Source organism: Cottoperca gobio, chromosome 11 (genome assembly GCF_900634415.1).
Source record: "Cottoperca gobio chromosome 11, fCotGob3.1, whole genome shotgun sequence".
In the NCBI taxonomy this organism is placed as follows: Eukaryota; Metazoa; Chordata; class Actinopteri; order Perciformes; family Bovichtidae; genus Cottoperca; species Cottoperca gobio.
Window position 1 is genome coordinate 17,497,146 of NC_041365.1, and position 27,024 is coordinate 17,524,169.

General features: G+C 39.1%; 1 protein-coding gene across 1 annotated transcript; it reads right to left on the minus strand.

Moving 5' to 3' along the window:
- Positions 1 to 270: 270 nt before the first annotated feature.
- Positions 271 to 25,868, minus strand: LOC115016068 (venom phosphodiesterase 1). The gene is made up of 23 exons (XM_029443730.1): positions 25,709 to 25,868; positions 25,462 to 25,587; positions 24,837 to 24,897; positions 24,174 to 24,271; positions 23,316 to 23,395; positions 21,720 to 21,839; positions 21,069 to 21,178; positions 15,197 to 15,262; positions 14,994 to 15,066; positions 13,278 to 13,386; positions 11,715 to 11,837; positions 10,905 to 10,936; positions 10,595 to 10,722; positions 10,022 to 10,091; positions 9,692 to 9,779; positions 9,344 to 9,516; positions 6,769 to 6,814; positions 6,407 to 6,561; positions 5,380 to 5,515; positions 3,852 to 3,929; positions 3,626 to 3,758; positions 2,346 to 2,502; positions 271 to 976 (listed from the first exon to the last, which is right to left on the minus strand). The coding sequence occupies exons 1-23, from the start codon at positions 25,866 to 25,868 to the stop codon at positions 803 to 805; spliced, it is 2,496 nt and encodes an 831-aa protein (XP_029299590.1). The 3' UTR covers positions 271 to 802.
- Between the last annotated feature and the right edge of the window lie 1,156 nt (positions 25,869 to 27,024).

Sequence of the window (27,024 nt, forward strand, 5' to 3'; positions counted from 1 at the left end):
ATGGAAGAGGCTTGATATTAATTTATCTTGGATAGTCGACTCCATCTCAATCTGTACAAACAGCTAAATTAATTTAAAAGAAGTTGTCACATCAAAATCCCTCTTTACAATTCCTGTAAAATATAGAAATATCTTTGATGGGTCATCCTGAACTCGGGAACAGTTGCATTAATTTATCCAATCAAATGTGATTTGGGATGACCAAATAAAACAGCACTTGACAGTGTGGGTAGCATATTTTATGTATACAATTGTTTCATTATTTATTGGTGCAAAATCGGTGATGGCTGATATTTAGAGTGACTGGTACATTATGTTACTTGTGTTCATCAGAGCTCTGCAAAATGTATTTTTAAAAAATCATGAATTTAGTGGACACTGTTTGTTGTTATACCTTAAACAATATACTGACAAAAAGGCCTAAAATATATCCAATATTTTCCCAAACTCAAACAAAAGCTATGTGTGATCACCAACTACTGTATTTAAAGTAATGCAGCACCACGGCTCTAAAAGTTCAGCAACGTCAAAATAGACGTTTTTCTCAAATGTCTTAAATACGCGTTCTATCTCGGCTCATTTGGGATTTGCATGAAATAACCATTTAAATACAGAATCATAACAATAGGAATATAATAAATTGAAAAGTTAATAAATAAAAAATGTCGATCTGTTGGATAATTAATATCTTCAGTCCAATGTTAACAAAGTGATAACCCAATTTAAGACTATTTACTCAATACAATACTTTAACAGATATTGAATATTAATTTTGGTAATTATTTGATTGAAAAGAGCAATTTCATTGTTTTCTGTGAATAGCAGCTGTGGGGCGGGTCTTCATCCTCAGCAGCTCTGAGGTTGTTCGATTGCTGCCCTGGTAAAAGTCCAATCCTGTGATCCACTCGACGTCTCTAACTCGTGACTGATGGAACCACATGAGATCTTCAACCCAATGAGTTTCGGCCTGTGTACTCTGTCAATGCAAAATAAAAAGTGACAAATCAATACTTTAAATGTCACTGTTTAGACAAAAGACAACAAATTGGTTTGTGATGATATGTCTCCAAATTATGGCTAAGTTTCTTCTTTCCGTTGCTTCCTGTTCGTAACATATACCTGCTAGGGCTGGTTCTCCCCTCGGTTAGGATTAGTCCAATTAGCCTCACAAAAAGCATAACGTAACAATTACAACAAACAACGTTTGTCTCCACAAGTTCTGGATTTTGTTGACTTTGTTTAACAAGTACTGATAAGATTACCAGAAACCTGTGAATAGGCAGTTATGGTGCCCAGAGGATGATTCCATGGGATTTTGTTTTCAAACGATTGTGTGTATTCATGGTCTCTAGATGATGTATCTTTATATTGTTGGTGATCTCCTTTCTTATAGAGCCACCATTCAACCAAAGTGTGCACTTCCTCTCTTGAAATATTCTGGACAGTCTAGGCATAAACATGTTCCTTTATGTTCCAGTAATATGGCTTGAATAGGCTTTGGTAACTTCTCAAATCTTATGTTGACTGTTGGACAGCTGGAATGAGAAGTAATTGTCATACATATACTGTATATGTGCCTATTTACTTTGTTTGTAATTACCTTTCCTATCCTTGTAATTGAGTTTATGTTGCCTTGATTTTTGAGTTAGGAGTTTAATTTAAGCTTTCAAACTCCTTCTTTTCTGACACAGGCTTTTTTTAAAAATGTATCCATGCATATATGAGTATAATTAGGTGTAAGTGGTTTTCATGTGGAGAAAAAAACATTGTCTTTTAGGCAGATTGCCTTTTATGTTACAAGTTACTAAGCACATTCATGGTTCCAAGGGGATGAACTCTTCTGAATTGTATGGACTCTAACGTCGTTATGGCTTTACTTCTACCGCCACCTTCAAGACAAAGCTTGACATTAGCAACACAGCCTCTAGAAACCTAGGTCTTGTGTTGAAATGAATGTGGAAGTGTAGCACTAGCAGGAAATCAGTACTTTAGTATTGTTCATAGAAATATGTAATCACTTATTTAAAGGCTGTTTCATTGTTAAACAAGTAACTCAAATGAACCGCAGTCCAACACAATAGTTATTTTTTGTCTTCTCATTACTTTGAATTGGCTTCACTTCTCGAGTGTCAGTAAATGGGAACATTATCACCATTACACACAGGCAGAAGACACTGCTGCTTTGTTCAGAAGCATGAAAGGTAGTCATATAAGAAGCAGTTTCACACAAAGTCATACAAAGAGTTTCCCATCATTTGTGTGGCCCAGTTTGACGAGGTTAGAAGAGGAGGATTGTGAGTGGCTGGGCCAATCAGTTAAAAGACCAAGAGATTTTGGTTTCTTACTTTACAGCTTTCTGAGTTATTGGATATGTGAGGCAGCAGGAAGGACACGCTCTGCAGCTCGCCAACACAGGTGGTGACCGGTAGGGTAGAGTTCTTGCAGCTGGTCAACACTGCATAGTAATGTGTGGGGATTGGGATGTTCGTGCCGGACACAAACCTGGAGTCACACAAAAACACAGTCAAATTCATCAGCAAAGTGCAGTGTACATTAATGAAATTGGACATTCCTTCCAAGTGCGATAAATAAACATGTGAATCCAAAACCACGGGCATCATGCTCAAACAGCCTCCTCCTTTCTGGTTTCAGGCTTTTCACCAGATTTTGAACATTGCTGCAGGGATTTGCTCCCATTCAACAACAAGAGTATAAGTAAGGTCCGACACTGATGTTGGGTGATCAGGTCCAGCTCACAGTCCTGTTCATTCCAAAGGTGTTGGGGATGGGGTTGAGGTCAGGGCTCTGTGCAGACCATTCCTTTCAGTATGAGATATATAATGTGTTTTTTGAACATTTAAGCATGTAAACATGTTCTAGTATAAACCTTAAAATGAGCATAACATGTCCCTTTTAAGGAAGTAACAAACAAAACGATAAATTCCCAACTGGAATTCCCACAGACCAAGCTGCCCTAAAGGATGCCAGCAAAACACTAGACCAACAAGATCATCTTGTGAGCAAAGTAGGAGCTAAATAAGAGGCAAAACCTAACATGGAGTCTAGTTATTTTTTTAAACCTAGATTTAACACTGAAGAAAAGCAGTCTGATACAGTTTTATGTCTGATACAGGTCTGCTTTATGTCTGATACAGGTCTGCTTTATGTCTGATACAGGTCTGCTTTATGTCTGATACAGGTCTGCTTTATGTCTGATACAGGTCTGCTTTATGTCTGATACAGGTCTGCTTTATGTCTGATACAGGTCCGCTTTATGTCTGATACAGGTCCGCTTTATGTCTGATACAGGTCTGCTTTATGTCTGATACAGGTCTGCTAATAGTATTTCAGTTTTATCTTTGTTTAGTTTCAAGAAGTTATTTCTCATCCAATTTATAACTGCGGCCATCCCAGTAGTAGTGTCATCGTCAGGCTTGAACTATAAAAGTTAAGTTTATATTACTTGATATTACCTAAAGTGAGGAACATGAACTATGACAGCTTCCCTGAGCGGATAAATATAAAAATAATCAAGGTATAAATCAAGGTTGTTTTTTGTAAAAAAGAAGAAATTGTAAAAGTGAAAATGATAATGTTATCAACTTCATGAAAAAATTAAACTTACAGCTGGATCTGCTGTGGAGTGTCGTATTGTCCGTCGTGGTTGTAATCGAAAGCAGGGCCCGACACCACGTTAATGCCGTTATAAATAGAGGCATACTTCTTTAATAGGGTGCTGTGAAAGTAGTCCCAGATCTCTAAAAGAGGAAAAGAGAGAAGATTAAATTAAAGGAAATACGGGAAGTTATGCATTATGTATAGTTTTTGCCCTAATTTAACCTGTAACTTACTCTTAAACTCGGGGTACATTGGCACCACATTACTCATTAGTAGAGCATCATACTGCTGGTCCACTGTCGTGTTCAGATCTGCAAAAACACAACAATAAACTAGGATTTTGAGATGTGTGCACCAAGAACTAAAAGAGCAGACACTCCTTATAAATGTGCTTCAGTTACCATCAACTTTCTTAAGATACCAATAATTTCACTGTGTGTTCGTGTGGCAAATAGCGGTGATCTTTGTGAATTGGATTGTTTTTTAAAATGAAGCTCAATTGCATTGCATCTTTGCTTTACGCTTCTGTGGCAACAGTGTGGGTCGGGTCACCGTATGAGCGGCGGCCATTAGATATCCACACATCGGCCCGACTGGCTATCTAAACAAAGCACAGAAAAGCTCACTACACACCGAGGAAGAATGACTTAATTCTCTGCTCAGGACGCCATTACTCCACCAAACTCAAAGCTTAAAACTTCCTGAAAAACAATGTTTTGTGTGATTCACAAAAAAACATGTCATTAGAAGTTTTACCTGAAATAAATTTCCAGAAGTGAATGTGTTAGGCACACAAAGTAGACATACCCTCCTTTTATCTGTTGGAGTAAAATACACTTTCCCTTTATGAAAACACACTTACCATGGGAACACTGTGACTGCAGTGAGTGTGATAAGGGCTAATAAAGGAGTAAGACAGAGCTCCTGTGGAGCTCAATGGAACTAGACTACAACCCACAATGTTTTTGTGTGATACTTGATGTCAAACTGAGAGATGGAGACGAAGAATTCCGGTCATTTCTAGATGAAAGAAACCTTGAGGTACTTTCATTTTATTAAAGCGTTACAACTCTGGCCAACTCCAGCTGCTGTCTTTTCAGATCCAGCCACCCTCTCTTGCCCTGCAGAAAATATATTGGCCCACATGGTCAGTCATTCCCTTCCCGGCTGTCTATTGTGTTTACGTGCTAGAGTTCCAGCCTTTGTTTTGCCTGCCTCACCCCTTTTCGGATGAATTTCCTTTCCATGAACTTTCTCTGAGTTATACATCTGGACTCACATCCAGATATCACCTGAACCTTTACATAAAGTGATCATCTCTGTATTCAGTGAGCAATGACAACGCTACCACCACAATCATTTCTAACTGTATATGAGGTTTCTGTGCTGCAGAAGAACTATAACTGCTGGCAAACAGTTTTGATCGTAGAGTCTGTGAATTGCATTAAAGTAACTAGCAATGGACTCATTTGCTTTTGCAAATACTGAGTGATTTCCTAAATTGAACTCAGGCAACCAATTGAGGAGGTAGATGCATTTTCGATTTCCAGTTTTGTGAGGCAAGATTTTATTTCCCCAGAAACTTTTGCCAAAACCTTACCAAATGGGGAAAATGCATATTCCCCATTTTCTACCGTGAATGTGCGTGTGATTGTACCCATGATGCACAAGGGCCTGGCTGACTCTGGGTTAGGGTTTCTGAAGCTCTGTGTGAGTTTTTTCCGGGTCTGAGTTTTGTGTCAGATGGGTGCAGATGCGTACTGGGTGAGTACAGGAAGGCGCTCGTCAGGTTCCCAGCAGCATTGTACTGGTCACACCTGGGACTCTGTAGTGCTGGGAGTCTGACGTCAGCCCTCAAACAGTCTGCTGTCACTGGTGGCAACGGATCCAAGTTCATCTGCAAGAACAGAAAAACTTAAGCTTTAGTTCATTCATCAATCAGCTCCAGATGCAATTTCTAACCAACAGTTAGCCCTTTAACTCAATAAATGAAATTAACATTTTTCCAGTGATCTTTAAATGCTATCCTTGATAACATTACGGTTTTATATGCCAACGTTTTGAGTTCATATTTATTGCCTGTTTTATAAATCCAGTTTTTAGGTGCATGACTTTAGTCATTCATTCATCATTGATCGCATTGATATATTGTTTTTTAATTTGGTGGCTAGGCTGGCTCCTAAATGTTCTTAGTTTGTGCGTCTGACTTCTGCATCTTATCTTATTATGTCGCCATGCATAGTCGAGCAATCTAGTTTCCCTCTGTGGATTTTTAAAGTCATCTAATCTATTTAATTTGTGTTTAATCAAATTACCACACAGTAAACCTGAGGACATACGTACGTATACTATTATAGTATAGGAGTATAGTATAGGAATACGATGAACACAACAGCGGGGTTATTTCCTTCCCTTTAATAGACGGACGTGTCTTTTCCTCACAATCTCCCTTTATATTGTATCCACAATCAGCAGCGCACAATTGTCACACAATTTCAGCGGGAAAATTGAAATGCTGTCGCTCTCGTCTCCACACATACTCCACTGTGATTCTCTAAATTCCCATGATTTAAATGGGAACAAGCCAACTGTTGATGCATGAACAGTGTTGAGCATTTTTCATTGTGAAGGCACTTGTGAGATTTGTTTCTCCAAGTAAATATATTATTTTTGGTTGGGTACTGGTTCTCAGGTTTCTTCCCAATGAGTTTGAATCTGGGGAATCAGTACCGCCACATATTAAAATCATACATCTAAAAAAAGTATTCTTCCTCATTGACACACTTACTGGCTTGTCGATGGTGAAGGAGCTCCACAGAGGCATCAGGGCTTGGCGGCTGTAGGCGATGATGAATCCCTCCTGGTGGAGGACGCAGTAACTCTGGTCAGGCTTCAGCATCCGTGGGCGACCCAACAGCATGTGCTTCTTCTCTGCAGCGGACTCTGAAAGACCAAAAGAACTCACAAATAAAACTGAACAGTGCGATCAGTTTCCCCAAGTGCATTCAGTGAAAAGATTAATGGCAAGATCTAAAGAAATAGATTCCAAAAATCTAGAAAAATAAAAAGACAAAATAAATATCTTAGAGGAATTGAAAAAAAGTAACAAAGAATTTTCGTTGAAGCACAAAGGCCTGTAGACCTCCTCACCTTCCTCTGCTGTCAGGTTCAGACGGCTGTTGATATTATTTCCACTCTAAAGAGAGAAAAAGAAAACAAATGGTGTTAATGGAATCCAATGTTTTGAATCTTTTTTTTAACCTAGAATGGTACAAATTTACATAATTAAATCTGGTAAAATACAGCATAATAGGCTTGTCAGTATAAGTGTAAAAAAAAAACATTATTTATGTAGTTTAAGGGTTGTAAAAACGAACACATTGATTGAAACACTAGTGCTACCTATGCTTTGCTTGTCTACTTTGACATGTTGGACATCTGTCCAGCTTCCATTCATCATAACATATCAGTGAAGGGAAGGCTTTATGCCAAAAGTTCTGCCTGAAAAATAAATATTGTTCTGTGGAACAACTTGCTCTGTTCCAATGCAAGTTTTCACTTGCTTTCTCCCTATCTGTCAGAGCTCTTCTTCCTCCTTCCTTCCGTCCTCCTTAATAACCATAATCATGATTATAATCAAGGGTTTAAGTTGCCAAACCCTAATTATATAGAGTCATAATTAATGTTCCTTTTACTAACCTTAACCACACCATAATTGCTATGTGCATATGTTGTAAAAAAGTGGCCGCAAACAAACGCATTACTTGAAGCCTGACCATATACTGTATATAAGAAGTGGAAGTAGTCAACGAGACGTCATTCATTGGTTTGTAGAGGAGATGCTACACTCCTCCTCCGGTGGCTCGGCCAATCGGATGACAATCCGTTCTCAATGCATTTTGGGTGCATTTACGCCTATACTTTCATGTGGTCAAGCACTATCGGATTGCAATCCGATCACCCAATCACTTTTAAATGCAATGTGTAAAGGGGTTCAGTATCTCCTAGGAGGTGTGCATTGTTTAGCAAATGCACCGTGTCCCTGCATGCAACAGATTTCCTATTAAGAATCTGAGCACATCTTTTGGCACATCGTTTAAAACACAACAAGCTTTGTTGAGTTTTCTCCTATATTTTAACTCTGATGATTTAAAGCAATAGTACGAATTCATGTGTCTTCACTGTTCCTTCTTTGATTTCCCATTGGGGTTACAAAAGTACTCTTTCCTAATCTTACTTTTGGGAAGACATTACTGTTAAAACAGATTGGGCCTCATTCATGAAACAAAAAAATAGCTAAACAAAAACTTTTGATCGTTTTTTTTGTAAGGGTTCCTTACATGTTTTATTTTGTTACTTACCTGTTCGCTCTCATTTCAGTTGTTGCTACTTCCTGCCCCCAGGTGTTCCCAATCTGTTTGTTAGTGCTTCCACCTGTGTCCATTTACCCCGCCCACTTCCTGGTGTTTATAGTCTGCGTGTTTTGTTCCCAGTTCGGCTTTGTACTGCCGTGTCATTGTGGTCCAGCGTTTAGTGATGGGCAAATTAAACTCCTCTGAACCTCTGAACCTCTGAACCTCTGAACCTCTGAACCTCTGAACCTCTGAACCTCTGAACCTCTGAACCTCTGAACCTCTGAACCTCTGAACCTCTGAACCTCTGAACCTCTGAACCTCTGAACCTCTGATGGGCAAATGAAGCTTTTGTGAAGCACTGAACCACTTCAGCCAATTGTTTCGGAAATGGGTTCATTACTCGAAGCTTCAGGTACAGTGACCTCTACTGGTGAAGTGCAAGGCTACATTGGAATTAAAGTATCTTTGCCTTGAAAATTCTTTGATGCACACATCTAAGACTGAATATCATGTTCTATTTAAAAATAAAGATTGATGATTGTGTGTATGTGTTATTGAGAAGAGAGTGCTGGGAGAAAAATGTGGGCTTATTAGGCTTTAAATGATAGTACAGTTTAATATTGTATAGAGATAAGGAAAATGAAACGCAACAGATGGACACTAGTCGGATTCAAACCCCTGGCTGCTGCAGCAAGCCTTTAATTGAGAGAACACCTGCTGTACGAGCTGCGACATTTTTATGTGGGATGTACATTATTCTTTCAATAGATTTAGATCTGGTTTCTTTACTTGCGCACAAGGAACAGATGATGCTGGCGTGCATAAAAATTGAACCAGCAACGCTACGGCTCACAGTCCGAGCCCCAACTGACTGAGCCACTGCCGGACATTGTAGTACAGTTTAAGATTGGATAGCGGCAAGCTTATGAACGTGGGTCCCCAGCTCTACGAGCTGCGCCACTGGGCCTGAACATTATTTTTCCAATAGACTTAGATTTGGTTTCTTTACTTGCTCACAAGGAACAGATGATGCTGGCGTGCATACAAAATATTTCACTAGTTGACTGACTCCATAATGATCCAAACAAACAACTCAACAGCAACAACGCATACTACGATGTTCCCCGTCGTCGACTTTCCGGTAATACCTGATTCTGTGACCTGATTCTCCTTTAGCCTATTCCCTGTTGGATTTGTTGTTTACCACGACCAAACCTGTTTTTTTCTTCAAGTAAAGACTTTTACCTACACTACGAGCTGCCACTGGATTGTGCATTTGTGTCCTACTTCCCGTGTTCAGATCGTAGCATTAGTTTTCTTATTACCAAAACATTCACGTTACTGGACAATATAATTATGACAATACCCACCAGGGCAGGACAGGAGCATCCCAGGTTGTCTGAAGGGTCGAGGCTTATCAGCTGACACTTAACCGGCCCACTGCGCTCTGCAGGAGGCACTGGTGTGTAGTAGGGCTGCCTCAGGGCGTGGTTCATACTGCCGTGGGTTCCGTTGTTGTCAGTTGGAGAGATCTGCATCACGTCTTCATGGAGCGATGACTGATTAGTATTATTAGTTTTAGACAGATTTTGCTTTAGATTTTGGTTGTCCTGTGGTTTTTACTAGTAGATGTGATAGAACCCCTAACTAAACAATACATTACAGTCAGCAGTTTATTTATATGCTTGCTGTCAGAGAACAAACACTCATAAACTCACCACACATAAGATTGTATAGCTCGATGTTGGAAAAGGCATCAATTTCTGTTTTGTACTGGAACTTGGGTCCATAACTGACAAACATGGCCTGCAAGAAAAGAGGGAGAAAGAAATTTGAAACATTTCAGTGCTGAAAAGTTTGCCATGTTGAAAAAAAGGGTAACGACAAATGTAAGAAATAATCGCAATAAAACACACAGAATAATTTTGTAGGTAACTGCAATGATACGGGTACCTGTTCTCAACATTTTAATGGGAAGCAGGAATTCATTTTCGAGACATTAATGCTGACTAATAGAAGAGAATAGAATAGGAATACTCAGTCCTCACGTGCATGCTCTCCGCATCGTTATCATAGCCGTGAGCCCCGCCAACGCAGAATGTGAGCGATCCTGGATATCTGTGGGGAACACAGAACAGTTTTAAGTTTTAGCATAAAGATTAGATCAGAAATGCTGATTGTGCAGAGCAGGAGGGAGTCAAGGTATAAACTCCATTGGTAGGAGAGTTGAGACAAGGCCCCGTTTGTGATTATTGAAAGTTGTGGTTTCCATGTCCCACCCTAGTCTATTCTGTACAACCTGAAATGTCTTAATGTTGTTTTTCTACCACCCAGGCAGTTTACCACATGATGGAAATCAGCTTGTTTCACAGTCAAAACAATGTCTTTTGTTGCTGTCAGTTATCATGAGTAACTGTAATGTTACTTATCCAGCCTTTATGTAGTTCCTACCCTCGCTTCTAATCTGTGGCGTTTTTTGTGTGTTGGTACTTTTCATGGCGGTGTTTTTGACTTTTAACAATGGTGACCAATGATGACCACACCAGCAAAAGTCTCAGGCTCCAGGCTACAATTGCAATTAAGAAACAAGTGAAAAAGTGATGGACGGCAGACATGGATACCTCTCAAACAGCCATTTTGGCTCGACCAGGATGTTAACATCTTCAATGCGACGGCTGTTGGCAAAGTGGAGGCGCTTTGGCAGGTTGGCTTTCAGGTAAGGCTTGATCTTTTGGTCTGGCTTCCTACACTGAAATCACCAGAAACACAGACGATGATTTTATTTTAAATAGACCCCCTTATATGTGACACAAAAAAAGCTTAATTCTTCAGCATTTCTAGAAACAACTAGTCATTTTAAATGTCTCACATTTCACTCTTTACAGTTAATAGGTGAACATGTATGTGTTGGTGAGAACATGGAACACTTACAGTCATGTTAGCAACAAGTCCAGCTGAGTCCACTGTTGAAAGGGGAACAAGAATGAAGTCAACATTTCTGTCATTACCCCAAATATAAAGCAGAAACTTTTGAAAATGTTTCTCTAAAAACTTAAAGTCCAATCGTTCAGGAGGTTTTTACCGGAAGCCAATTATTCAGAGGTGTCTTCCTCTCCAAAACAAATGGACCTTGTGAGTTTTCACAAATCTGTGTTTCTCCAGTGAGCTGCTACAAGTTAAGGGCTAACGGCTAAACCTTTTATAAAAGTGTAAAAGTGATGCAATTGTGATCAGATGACTTCAAACTGTGCAGTGTTTGTCATAGGTTGAGAACCATCAGCACATACGTGATGTTTTCCCTCTGGTATCAATAACTCATCTTATTTTGTGTCACGCAAAGCTATGATTTGCTGATTGCAAATGTTGTACGTTATCTCAGAACTTCATACTTGACAGGTTTCATTTGGTTGCTCTGTGACGCCCAGCTTTGTTGGACGGATACGTTGGCTGAACATGGATGCCAATTGACAAAGATACTATTGACAAAGTAGAAATGTAAACAGGAGCCAGCGCATGTACTTATCATCGGTACAACGGGTGTCTGAAACAAACCTTGGCAATTAGGGGGAGTTTTCATGATATTGCTTGTGGCGAGAAACCCCATGATGTTAAAGCTTTGAGGTTATGAAATTCATTCACAAGCGTTTCTATATTGTCAGTGTTTTTGGGTCAAAGCCATTACCTGGATTGTTACTCGGTCAGTGTGGCTCATAAAGCAGCATAAGTAGTATGTTAACTTACACACTGTGTCTTTGTTTTTGGCTCTGATGCGTCCAAATGATCCCTCAGTGACCCAGTAGTTTCTGATGTCGCCCACCAGCTCCTGCATCACCTCCTTTCTGTCGCAGCTTGTTTCCTCCATACCTGCAACAGTAATCAGCTGTTGTATTAGGCTCCATAACAGTGTCGTCGTTCTTTGTTCTGAGGAACTAAAAAGAATATACCAGTGGTTTTACATGTTTTTCTCATCAACTGAAATTCACAAGCATTTTACAATTCTGTTACACTCCAGGTTTTTATATCCAGGAAGTCGATGTTTCATTACATATGAAAATCAGATTGGGTAAGTGGTTATGCACTAGTGAGAAGGGACTGTTAAAACCTGTCTACGTGTGATATCAGCCATTTACGTTTTGAGAGACAGCTGCTAAATAGCTACTTTCAAACTTAAACCTACCTAATTCCCTTTAACTTGATACAGGTTCGCCTTCTTTTTCATCTTGTTGACGTCATATTCCTGACGAACGTTTGAAAATGAAATGCTTTTCCAGCAGGAGACTCATGATGAATACTTTTCAAGACACCACCTACTCAGACCTCCAGTGTCAGAGTATGTTTTTCTTTCTTCTTCTTCCTACTGCACCTCTGTGTTGTTCCACTCACTCTGCCTCCACCTCATCCCACCAGCCAGCTCGTCCCACCTCATCGGTTCACCTGGGCTCCAGCTACATCTCATCTTCAATAAAGCCAGTATTTAACCCTCTCCTGCCCACCCACTTTTTTGCCAGATTGTTCTTTGACTCATGCAAGACACTCCAGCACTTGATTCCAGAATGTTTTCCTGTTGCCGACCCTGCCTGCCTCTGACCTGCTCGTCTCTCTGATTCCCGATCCTCTTCCCGGCCAGGATCTATCTTCTGCCTGTCCCCTACTGGTTTGTCTGCTTGGACCTTTGTATTTACCATGTGCTCATTATCTGTCCTGCCCTGTACCTGCTAAGCTTCAGCATTAAACATAATTTGAAACTGTTCCTGGTTGACTGTGTGCTGCATTTGAGGCCTAACACGCTCCATCCAGAATCTTTGACAAAATATAAATAAAAGCTGCCATTTGTTCGACATAAAGAATTTCCAATGTAAAGTATGTTTCAAGTACCAGAACACTATCAAGTACATAACATGTATTAATATTTTCAAAAATAAAAACTCAATGCTTGTAGAGTAGTACAAAGAAGAGCAACATGTTTGGGATTGTGGTCTTCATCAGAGTAATCATAACACATCACAAATAACATAAATACCTTTTTGTTTATATCCATCTTATTTAAATGTTATTTGTAATGTAAAGCCATTTGAATCATTTTATAATTTTATTGAGGCCAGGGATTGCTCTGGCACTTAAATTTGACTCAGTGACTTCCATTGAATAGATAAATGTAGGTTATAGACGAAACCGAGAACAACAAGAGGATCTTTAAAAAGAAACTGGATCATTGGTAACTGATTTAATCCATGATTTAATCATGATGCATTACTCTTTAATAATGTGGGTGACAGAGAAAATATTTGACTTATTGAGTGTTACCATGATCTGCCACGATGATGATGTTGAGACAACGGTGGAGGCCAATCTGCTTGAGGCCGTTCATAAGCTGACCAATGATCTTATCCACACCCTGGATCGCTTCAATCAGCTGCAGGAACCAGGTGAAACACACACATAAATATCTCATCTCCACAGAAAGCTCCCATTACCATGAGATATAATATGATGTCAACACAAACAAGAATAGATATACACTGATCAGCCATAACATTATGACCACTGACAGGTGAAGTGTCACGACCACGCCTCCTGTCATTCCTTGTGTTTCTAGTGTTTTCCCTTTCCCCTTTGTGTATGTGTCCGTGTTGTGGGCGTGTCGCCCCCCTCACTCTCCCTTGATTGCAGTTCAGTCAACTCACCTGCTCCAAGTCTCACTCCTGCCATCCATTAACTCATCAACCCAGCAGTATATCAACCCCAGTCTTCAGCCACTTGTTGCTAGATCGTCTATTCAGCTACCGTGGTAGTTTGCGGTGCTGGCTGCTTAAATTGTGGATTCAAGTACATTTGCTTGTGTGTTTTTTCGTATTAACTCTTACTGGTTTTGGCTTCCTGTCCTCCTGCCTGCCTGCTACCTGCTACCCACTTCACCCTCTGCCTCCACAAGCTGGATGTTCTCCGTCCTCCGTCCCCTTTCCCTGGAAACCCCTTCAATAAACCTCCCACCTATTGTCCTAAGTTTGGGTCCTTCCCTTGTTGCACACGTGACATGAAGTGAATAACATTGATTGTCTCGTTACAATGCACCCGTCAGTGGGTGGGATATGTTAGGCAGCAAGTGAACACTTTGTCCTTAAAGTTGATGTGTTGGAAGCAGGAAAAATGGGCAAGTGTAAGGATGTGAGCAACTTTGACAAGGGCCAGATTGTGATGGCTAGACGACTGGGTCAGAGCATCTCCAAAACCGCAGCTCTTGTGGGGTGTTTCCGGTCTGCAGTGGTCAGTACCTACCACCAGTTGTTCATTTACATCCCAGCTGGCTGAATGGATGAGTCAGCAGTGGGTATAACTGGATAACACATGATCTCATTCTTATTGGAAATGGTCCGTTTAGGTAATTATAACCATTAACTAACAGTATAGGTGACCAACTGAAAAACACAGATGGACAGAGACAGTCAACAATGTTGTCATGTTAAGTAAGAACTGTAAATATTATTTGATCTTCTTTCTTCCTGTTGTCTGAACCGGCCATCAACTAACATTTTGATTATACTAAGAGGAGGACACACACACACACACCCACACACACTCACACACGCAACACTTTTCTCTCTGTTTTCACATCCTGTCAGGTTATTCATCAAGGCTCATAAAGAGTTCGGACTGCTGATGTGATTTTTATTGTTTTATTAGCAATCTCATTACATCTTTATGGAGATATGTTATCTTTGGCTGATGAAAGCACTTGACATAAGATTTATTAGATTTATTGCGCTATAACAAGACTTAATGTGATTATTTGTGGTAATGGACAACATTAATGAGGCTAATGTGTCTGATATGATGATGGGATTAGTTTCAGGTTGAAAGTCAGGTGAGGTGAACACTGAGATTAAAGATTCATTGACTGGATAACAAAGAGCTGAGCTTGGATGCATGCTTCAACTGACACCAGAGAGTAAAAAGCAGAGAAAAGAGGAGAAATGTTTAAATCACTGATTCCTTTTCTTAGCTCTTGTGTAATTATCTTACCCCTCCACTGACAGGACCGTAGCGGTGGCCAGATTTATCAGGTTCCTCCAGATACAACGTGTAGAAATCTGGTCTGGAGGAAAAGGTCATTTTTAATAAAAGTTTTTAGCACTAACGCCATCAGAAATACATGTATAGCCTTTTCTGAATGAAAGTATCCTGATTCCAAAATGATGAGCGCTTTATTGAATACAAAAACAAACCTTTCATCATCTGGCAGCTGTAGCCACTTCAGCACAGTGAAAACTCTTTCTTCAAATGGCACTTTACTAAAATTAACACAAGGGAGAGAAGTGGCAGTGGTAAACAACATGTCTTTAGCACGTTATAGCAGAAACAGTGACATCAGAAGATGATTTTGTTTTGTCTCAACCAGAGTGAAAAGGTGATTTTGTTGTTTCTGGATTTGGTTTGTATAAGTTTACACAGAACAACCTCAACTAAGTAGACTGAAGGAGCACAGTGGTTCCTGGGTTTGTTTAGATACCTTTTGAAAAAACGTTTAGTTATAGAACTAAACTAACTGCAACAGCGTTAGGAGATTTCCTAATAACCGACATGCATACTGATTCATCTTAACGACTTCAGATGTAGTGATAAACAGTGTTGTGCAAGTTCACACTTCACAAGAGCTAGCTCAAAGTTCAGTTCAAACAGATTAAACCAAACCAGTTCACGTTCATAGTTTACCATTTTTAATTTTGAACTAAGTTCACAGTCCCAAAAATGTAACTAGTTCCTGTTAATTTTTTCTATTTTTCTTTTAAACTGGTCAGATGCTACAGCGTTAAATTACTCTCTCAGAATTATTTTCAGCATCCCGTCAAGCACCACCAGGCCATAAGACTTTCAACTCTTCAGCTATGTATTTTAGCCCTATATTTGGACTTGCGGTGCTTGCGGTCCTGCTAAACATAAACACACCGTACTCTACAACTATATAAGAAGGGTCACTTTTTTCACTCTCTTTTCACAGAACTAGCCACGTTTCCGAACTCAAACATACATAAGCTTCTCCACTCCTCATCTACAATCAAACAGTATATGTCAGAAGGTGTATTGACTGAACACAAACAATAGAGAATATTCGTACTACCCCTCTTACCGCAACACTTATTTTCACATCGACTACTTTCAACAACTCACTCACACAGAGCTAAACTGTGGAGTCCAACATCCACAGTATTGTTATTTCATACCATCACCCTCAAATTACTAATAGGAATTAATCCACAACTTCCTCGCAGATGGCACTTTTATACATCACTCCTGAAAGACTCAAACGTTATTAATTATTTTGACATTTAACCACTCTTCCTAATAAAAAGAAGTGATTACAATCTTGTCAGATTATGTGAACAAAACTTTTAATTTGGAAACAAAACTGGCAAACTTCTGGCTAATCAATTAAAATAACATACTGGAAACGCCACTCAATACCGCACCGCAATGAATGAAACTACCTCTCCAAACTATGCACCTCTGGCAACGAAACTAAACCTGTGGAAGCGGATGCTTTTCTGAGGATTCTCTCTCACTCTCCAAGCTTGACACTAACAAAGCAGATAACCTGAAGAAACCAGTCACCATAGATGAACTGGAAAATGCACTACAACTAATGCCCAACAAGTCAAATTTTATAAACATTTCCGGTTCCTTCTTTCACTGTTATTATCCAAATGATCTCAGAGACTCTCCATAGCTCTAAATTTCCCCAACATATGAACACTTCCTTGATCACACTTATCCTAAAACCAAATAAAGATCCAACACACTGCTCCATCTACCGCCTTATATAATCAATAAATACAGACATTACAATTATAAGTAAAACTGTTATCCCATCACTTATACAACCAGATCAGACTGGCTTTATCAAAGGGAGACAGTCCTCAGAAAACATGCAAAGATTATTCAGCACAATTCATCTAAACAAAACAAAACCAGATACACAAAGGAATCAGCATCCTGCCATTACTGTAACACTTGATGCGGAAAAGGTGTTTGACACGGTAGATTGGCCTTTTCTCTTCACCTCCTTAAACCACTGTGGCTTTGACCCCTGGATCATAAACTGGATAAAGCCAACATATAACACACCTTCAGCATCTGTACTCACCAATGGAAAAATATCTCAACCATTCAACCTAAACAGAGGCACTAGACAAGGATGCCCATTATCACCATTAATGTTTGCTCTTTTCATTGAACCAGCCATAAGGCAGTATTTCAGGCATAGAAACCAATTCACACATATAATCAGTTTTTACGCCGATGACATTTTGCTTTAGCTAACAAACCCATCAACATCCCTCCCATCAGGCTTCTGGCTACTCCATCAATTGGTCTAAATTCAAGATTGTGCCTCTTAACCATTTTGACCGGGAAGCTGAAGTTGGGGACTGAGGTTTAGCGCCTTGAGATTGCTTTTAGCTTTGAAAGGCGCTTTATAAATACAATTTATTATTATTATTATTATTATTATTATTATTATTATTATTATTATTACCTTACAACCGCACAACTAAATTCCATAAGTACCTTGGAATTCATGTTTTAACAAAACAAAATTATTTGTTAAAATAAATAATATCCCATTATTACAAAACATCAAAGAAGACCTGGACAGATGTAACAAACTCCCAATCTCTTTTAGCCGCATCTCTACCCTCAAAATAATAATTCTACCCAAAATACACTACCCATTTTCCATGACCCCTGTCAACCCACCCCTGGGCTGGTTCTCCTCTCTGAACACAACAGTCAATTAATTTTACTGGAAAGGTAAAAAAGCCAAAAATTAAAAATAATTACACTTAGAAACCCAAACAATATGGCGGACTTGAGACACAAGACTTCCGCTACTACTTCCTATCCTAACAGCTTCAGTATACACTACAATGGACAAACAACCCCAATTCAGCCTGGTGTCGATCTCAAACAAACTATTTGCAAATATCTTCCCATTCATCACATTTCATTCATAGGCAAATCAGTTAAGACACTCAGTTGTTTCAAATGTAAAACAATAAACACCACCCTCACTGCCTGGTGGAAAGCAAATGATTTAGTCATCCTCAAACTACCTCCCTCTGCTCTGACACCCATCTGCCATAAACCCATATTCACAAAAAATAAGGAACCTATCAATTTCCCTCCATGGAATCAGAGAGGAGTTACCACCTTTTTAGTGGCAGCTCTCTCATGACCTTTGACCTTTTTAACCAAACATATGACTTACCCCACCAATGTCACTTCCAGTACAAACAGTTGAATCACATTTACATTACAACTATTTTCTTACCATGGCCTCACTATTTCTAGACCAATACACAAATGGACACCATACTTAAACACAGATCAAACACACATCAGCTGGAAAATCATTTATAACTGTACATTCTTCATGACACGCAACTCTAAAATCCAAGTCATTCAATACAAGCTCCTTTACAGAGTACACTCTACACCTCACAAAATGCACTGTATGGGTTTCACAGACAAACTGCTCCACTGCAATAGAAAACCACTTCAATACATTCTGGCTCTGCCCACTAGTCGGACGATTTTGGTCAGAGGTCATGAGAAAGCTGTGAGAGATCCTCAGCATCCCCCTCTCCCCCTCCATCGCTCTTTTAAGTGATCTTTCCTCTCACACAATCCACACACTCCAAACATAGCATTAATTAAAGCCATGAAAACGCTTTTACTCAACTGGAAAGACTGAACAAAATGATAAATTAACCACTGGCTCAATCTATTAACACGCAAACCTGAAACAGCTCACATGAACCATAAAGGACAATATGATCCCTTTGTAAAAAAAAAAACTGGTTTCCTTTCCTGCAGAACATCCAGAGCTGTTTACTCTTTACACCACCCTGGCCAGACCCTCCCAACACCAATAGAATAAACTGAAAATGATAAAATAGCACAATATCTTTTCTTCTCTCCTCTTTTTGTCTCTTCCCACTACTCCCTATTCCTCCTCCTCTTTTCTCTTTTTTCTTTTCTATTATTTCTTAGTATTTATGATGTTTGTTGTAAATACTTTTGTTTTATAACTATTTTTAGTATCTACTGTGGTAAATGATAACAAAAAAATAAATACTTTCCTCACCATACTGAATGTCTAAGAAAATAACTGGATTCTTCTATTAGTGTATTTTACAATTTTAAGGACATAATTATTTAAATTAGGATTTTTAAGTGTTCATTCTGGGAAAAAAGTAACCCACTGATTTAGAGATGTCTCTTTCACAATCTCATCTTGCTGCAAGTGTCAAGTTTTAAGTATTACCTGGCAGCTGTTAAAGGACAGACGGCCAGCTGGGAACGTCTACCGAGCCTGTTCTCCGATGGGAAATTAATGTTCTGACAAAAGGTTGGAGCCATGAATGTACAGATATTTGAAAAATAAATGTTCCTCTTCAAGTGATAAGATGGCAGGAAGGACAATGAGGTCCTGAGCTGGTAAAGGTTAAGAACATTTGTACCACCAACTAAACCAACTTCTACCATCCCACGCAGCAATAAAGACACTCTCCCTGACTGTGTTGTATGTTACAGCTCTGTATCAGCTGAGATCCTGGTATTGCTGCTTTATTGCTTATAATCGTGTTGATAAGAATACATGTGATATGAATCAACTGCATAGCCCTTTTATTGATATTGCCTCAAAGATCTCAGCATGTCACTTGGGTCAAATATTAAAACAATGTACCTGATGAAAAAGCACTGAGATTGAAATGTGTTTACAGTATTTTATGAAAGTTAAATTATAGCCAATGGTCTTTTCCTTATGTAGACACATCTAAAGCTTTAATAAATAAGTTCAAAGAATTAGCTTCTAAAGTATTTTTGTTACTGTTGTTGATACTTCGATCAGCCGCAGTGACGACAAAGAGGAAACACAACCAGTCAGTAGCAGTAAGCTGCAGCTGCTACGTTTCAGCACCACTGCAGGAAGCGTTTGCTATACTGTACATCACAACATTAGCTTCTTTAGTAAAAAACAACGTTACAGTTTTTTACAATCGCTTAGATCCTTTAGTCCAATCCGTAGTCCCATTTATAAGACTCTGAACACAATAAGCACAACATCCATCCAACAACATATCATGAACACAATTAATTTAGTTTTCACAGAATATGCAGTCATTTAACATGTTTCTTTCTAGAATTATGTATCTTTCTTGTCATACTTACAAATGCTTGCACACAGGATGACAGAAAAAGAAAACCTAATGTTCATAACCTTCAACAAAGTATAAACCTATTGCTTCTGCAACTACAGCAGCTCAAAAGCTATATTGAAATAGCAGATGAGCATTTTTTTGTACGAACAGATCGTTGAAACATTGAGAAAGAGCTGATTTGAGTTTTGTAAAAAAGATCAAGCGCATGCTGAATTCAATCTCAATCGGAGACATAGCCAGGTGTTGCTGTTCTTTAGAATGACATGTTCAGTAAACAGGGGACTTTACAGATTGATTTTGTTCAATGTGGATCCAGAACAACACGGAAGCAGAGAGAGAAACAATAATGTCTGGATGAGGGAGAGGAAGAGGAGGAGCTGAACATGTGGCCAAATGAGTCTTTGTTATGTATCATTATTGTTTTCTCGTTCTGCTGTTGTTTTTTATAATGCATTGACTGTCTATTCTGGTTTTATAAAGTGAGTTGGGTGACTTAAAAGGCGCTTATAATAAAAATGTATTATTATTATTATTATTATTATTATTATTATTATTATTATTATTATTATTATTATTAGTATTAGTATTAGTATTAGTATTAGTATTATTATATTACTAGGTTTAGAGTACAGATGTTGTCTTGAATTCAATTTCAATGCTGTATTTTCTTCAAATTTTGAATAAAAGTGCAGGCTGTCTAATATCCAAAATGTAAAATGTGACCCATGTCATACTGTTGGGACATTACCCTGCCTGTTCTTTGGTGATGGTGCACAACCAGTAACTTTGGACACCAGGTTCTCCAGTAGGATTTGATACAATAATTCACATTCTGGTTCCCCAGCAGGCTTTTGAATAACAAAAATGTCACTCTTACCCATTGTAAGGTTTGTACATATTTGGAAAGCTTCCATTAATTTTGACGTCTGATCCTGGCCAGAAGAAAGTCCCAGACTTCAGCCCCTGGTCCTTTGCTGTGTGCCAAATCTACAAAGACAAACAGGACAGATCAACGCAGGCCAGGAGGTCTGATTACACAATCTGCTAAATCTGACATGGGATTAAAAGAGATTAACTAAAATTCTACATTTATAACATACTTATACAGAGTTCAATCTTCAGCTACAGGATGGTATTTTTCATGGCTGCTCCATTAAACTGTAATCCACAGGTAACTCACAAACTGTGAGCTGAAATTCAGTCTATTTCAGAAGCATGTGCTGTTCTTTATCTCTTCCTTCCACTGAATAATTAAATATGCATATCCTTACATCAATTAAAACATAATTTATCAGTGCTTCAGAAAAAGGAAAAACACTCAGAGTGCAGGCATCATCCTAACTTTGTGGCATATATAGTATCAATTATCATTTTTAAAACTCTAAATGAAGTTTGTCTTGTAAAAAGGACGCTAGTTAAAACTAAATGTCAAAGATAAGATAATAAGATAAGGCACAGAGTTCTAAATCCATCATACATGCATTTAACATTCATGTACTTTTAATAAATCAAACCTAACAAGACTCACAGGCTGTCCGAGGTACCAGTCAGGATTGTCTTTCTCTGAACTGGACAGACTGAAGGTGGTGTTAAACACCGGGTCGTACATAACGTTGTCAATCAAACCGTTGGACTCTGGATAGAGACCCTGAGAAAGAGAGGAGAGGGGAGAGGAGGGGTGAGAAGAGTTTTTCAAAATCCATTTATTGAACCGTTGCAGATGCACTGTCACCTTGTCGCTTGAAGCCTAAAATACAACACCTGTCACTCAATGCAGGTCATCTGCTTCCTCTGGGCTTCAAGCTCCTGAACTGCTGCCTTGATCTTAGCAGCGGAATGAGACAAGTACTGCTGGCAAAACACACAAATATGTGCCTTACCAACCTCCCACCACAGCCCCAAGAACTAAAACAGCTTTTTTGTAGATAGAGCCCCAATATTCCATTGTGGACATGAACCAGTTTCTCTGTAAAAATGTGAGATTAGTCATAGTTGACTTGTGATCGGGTGGAGTAAGTTATGTGTGAGTGTGTCTGCATTCGTATATGCAAAACTGCCTGCTACAAAACGTGGGTGTATATTTGAATATTGTAAAAAACAGAAGCAAGCTTTAAACAAGCTGTTAGTCAATGAGTAAACGGTATAAGCTATAAGCTATTATTCCCTCACATGGTTTTGAAGCATATAGTGTTTTTGTGTTGAAGGGAGTTCCTGAATTGCAGGGAATGTTTGACACACAGCTTGAGTTTAACCTAACAACATATGTGTGTCTTTCAACCTATAGAGGAGCCTGTTGTTTTTCAGGAAAAGCTCCCCTTAATAGGCTACATGTTGGTCATCGCCCAGTGGGAGTTTATTAGCTTGCAAACATTAAGGCTGAAGTACCCTTGAAATAACATGTTAAAACTAACTGTTCCATTTGATTTTGAACAACGTTTGCTTCAGACCGGGCTGTGACGGGCTTGTTGCATCACAACAATGCAAAACAGAAGAAACAAGACTTAAGTCTACAGCTCAGTGAGTCAACATGCTCACAATGACAATGCTACCATGCTAATGTTTTCCATGTTCACTGTCTCAACAGCATGCTAGCATTTGCTAAATAGCGCTAAATACACAAGTATGGCTGAAGCTGATAAATGTCATTCGTTTTGCAGAGATTTGGTCACAAACCAAGGTTTTTGACATTTCATCCAAACATGTCAACCTCATGGTGGCCCTAGAAGAAGAGTGACATCATCACCAATTCATCGCTAAAGAAAGGCAAAGCAGCGTGGCCATCGCCAACAATAACAGCTATTGCTTTTACTTGCAACCAGTGATGCTTTTCAGCTGCAGATGCATGAAGGGTGCATGCCCACTATACACAAACAATTCTTTCGAAGTTGCGTCCTCCCTGCCCCGTCGGCCCCTTTCAATTCCCCATTCCCCTTCTCTACCAGCATGCTTTGTGCAGTGATTCAGCAGTATTTTCACCAGTCTGGTCGTGTACAGTGGGCCTGACGAGTAAAAGGTTAGAACGTTGTTATCACATCAAAATCACAAAAGAATCTAAAAGGAAGAAAGAGCTACCACATAAGTGTGAAATGTTTACATCAGTTTGTGCATGTGCAGCCTTGTTTACCGTAACAATGGTGTAGTGATTGGGGAAAGTCTTGGTGGGAAATGCTGCCTGCATGTACGGTGCAGAGGTTCCACACTTCTCTGTGACGTAAAGAACAGAAGACAGAAAACACATTAGCTGCTACCGGAGCGTCATGTTGTCACGTCTGTGATCCACTGAAGCCTTCCACCATAGTAACGGGAGATCATGTGGGCTGGATACATTTATTATGGTGGATATTACTGACCCACAGTGATCCTCACACACACACACACACACACACACACACACACACACACACACACACAGATATTTGCAGATAAGATCAAGATGATTTGAAAGCTGGATGATGAGCTAAATATATATTTTTCTTTGAGAAGCTGTGACTCAAAGGCAGTTGGACTTGTTTTGTCTGAAAGAAGATTTGTTCTCTCATCCAAGATGCTTCATAAAGCAGAACAGAAATGATTCAGAGACCAAATAACACTCATTTGACTAAGTGTTTGTATCGTATACTATGTGTCATGATAGGAGATAGAATGCACATTAGGGAGTTCATGTCCTGTTAGGGAAGTTTGATCTTTCTCAAGTTGTACTGAAATGATGTGAAACCAATAGCCGCTCGCAAGGAAGCAAATCTAAAAGAAAGATCATTTCATTTGGAAATGCTCAAAATTGACCAAAATATAAGGAATTTGTAACAGAAATGCAAATTCACTTAAGGTTTCTTTACTTATTAAAAACCCTCAGAGTAAACGGGTGTGTTAGAGGTTTATGTGCACGAGAGCGACTAGGATGTTAGTTGTATATAATATATATTATTTCCTGGAGGATATGAACATTAATAGTGGAATATAGAGTAAGGTGGTTGAGACTAACTGAGTTTGTCCAGAACAGGGATGAGAGTGCTCCATGTCTGCAGGTACTCAGCCCGCAGTCCATCCAGAGAGACGAGGAGCAGAGGCTGGTGCTTAAAGCTGTGAGGGGAAAGAATTCAGGGAGACGATTAGATTAAATACAGACATAAATATAAAATGATGAGATACAGTACAGTTGGTGTCAAAACAGGAGGTTTGAGAAGTTGACTGTTGATCTTTTTCCACCAGAAAGAGAGATTATGTGACAAAAAAAAATTGATTTAATTTTTCTCATTTCATTATCTAAAAAAAGGGTTAACCAGCACACACATTATGTACTGTAAATGTGGAGTCTGGAGACATTTTGTTAGGTTGGCTGTTAGCTTGTGAAGACCCCACAAACAAAGATACAAATGTGTTGTCATTAGTTTATAACTTTAATCTGGGATTAATAAACAGCTGATAACTCAAGGCTAGAAAAATATGATAAAGCTAAATGTGCAGAGATGAAATGTTAAACGTGAAAATGCAATAACTCTAGTCCTTTAAACAATACCACACTGCAGTCAATAAACAGCATTACATTTTATATCATACTAAGAAAATTAATGTTTCACAATTCTAGTTTGATTTAATAATCTTGTTGCATTTCGGATTATGAATCTCTCACATTAAACATTCTTACCCAGCTGGACATGTGGGGGCTGACAGGTCCTCACACTTGTCCTCCACCCACTCTGTCTCTCCTACAGCAGAGTGGCAAAATACACAACGTGTTAATTAAATTAAAGTTACACATATTGCACACTGACAGTCAAACATTTGAACACCCGATATTTCTTCCAATTTTGTATTCACATTTCAGTCAGCCAGGACTGCAGCTGAGAAATGTTATGTTTAATTGTTTATGTTTATTTCAGAGCGTTGGATAAGAGATATGAATTAGGCTGTAACTAAACCAATGAAAAAAACCTCTCACTCAGCCCCATCCTGCCTGAGCGCTCCTTTTAAAGTATAAACTGTGATTTATAATCGCAAGAGGCCCTTAGATGCTGAAAGAAATATAAACAAACAAAGTCTTCCAGGGCCTACATCAGTGCAACAAGCCCAAACCAGTGTCCTTCTCTCTTTCAACGTTTGAGAGGCCATTATTAATCAGATCCAAATTCATTTCCAATTAAATAAAAAGTCACAAGGATTAAACCATTACCCCACATAACCTACAGGTTGCATTTGGGGGTTTGTGTATTGTGTTTATCCTCTACTCATCCTCTGTCATGTTCTTTCTTGTGCTCTGTTCCCATTCATACCATGGCAGACATGTTTATAGTTTGTGCAGCAGTCTCCTGCAGACAGACAGTCATTAGAGCAGTGACACCTGCTCTGCGTCAGCCTCTTCTCTCCGCAGCGCATCTTCGTGCACTCCCACTGCTGGGCTGAAGAGAACAATAACAGAGTTAGTGCACCACACTGCGCTCGTGAATCATTTTTAGGTTGTAGCGTCAGAACGTTCATTGCTACAGAAACAAAATGTAATATCCAAGGTCAAAGACTCACTAGGAACAGAGCAGATGTCATGGTAGTCATAGCAACAGCTGTTGCTGGCGTTACAGTTCTTGTCACATCTGCAGCCGGGGATCTCGTCATCATAGGGCTCGTAGCACCGACTCCTGCAGGACGTGTGGGGGACAACTGGAACAGGGAGATAGGACGACATCTTTTTAAAATGTTATGTGCGTTTTCAGAATGTAGAATATAGTTTGTAGTTTGGACGTTGTTTTGTTGATGGCTTGACAATATAACCTAAAAACTGTTCTGTTGGTTGGTAGCAAAGACAGAGAAAAGAGAGAGAGAGCTGTTCACTGAGGAATAACAGGTGTGTTACTTTTATCTAAGTCTGGATTCATCTTTTAAAGTATGAATGCTGCCTGCAGGAAGATATAGTGCATTATTTGGGGACTATTTTCAGTGGTGGATTAATCCACATTTGGTGCTCTGGTGAGTATTTCTAATAGCAGGACGGTGTGTGTGGGATCGACTTAAAAAGTAATGTTGCATGGAAATACTTTTTTAAAGGGATTAGTATTATTAACACACAATTTACACACCTACAATGATGATCTGTGATGTACAACATGTACACTACCCTGTTCCTTCAGCTACAAATGTACCAGTAGTTTGCAACCATTCGCTCACTGAACAGTACACGGGGCACTGGGCTGCATGTTTTGCATTGCATCTTGATGACACAGGCTCACCTGTGGGCTCTGTACATACGTATATTCACCCACGGTTGAAAACCTTAATCAGCTTTGACTCAGCACATTGTATATTGTAGCATGTGTGGAAACAGCTCGAGTGTTCCCTTTATGAGTCAGCATTTCAGCAGCAGGGACAGCTGATTAGAATTAATGGAGAACAGGCCACAGCATGTAACTGGTCTACGAAGCTTTACGCTTACTGTCTTTGAGTGCAATGGACTATGCAATGCGTGGCTCCCCATTAAATGTATTGGCATTTCTAAAGGATGTTGATCATCAGGACATTTTCAAAAGCTACACAAAAGAGCTCAGCTCAAAGAGAAATGTCATTTATGACAAAGTTAGAAGAAAGGTTTACTGTGTTAGAGTCAGGTAAGTTGTGTAATAATCAATATAATTAAAATAATGCCATTCAGTGAAAACTTAAAATTAAAAAAGTATTTTTTTTGTTTTCAGCAAATACTGTATGGAGCCCCAACAGGTCATGGGAGAGAAACGTATAAAAATAGAATAGATGAAAAAATATATACTTTTGCGTTCTCCTGATAAACTTTTCTGTTCTCTCACAAACTGTATGCACAAAAGTATTTATCTAACATTAATTGCAAAACA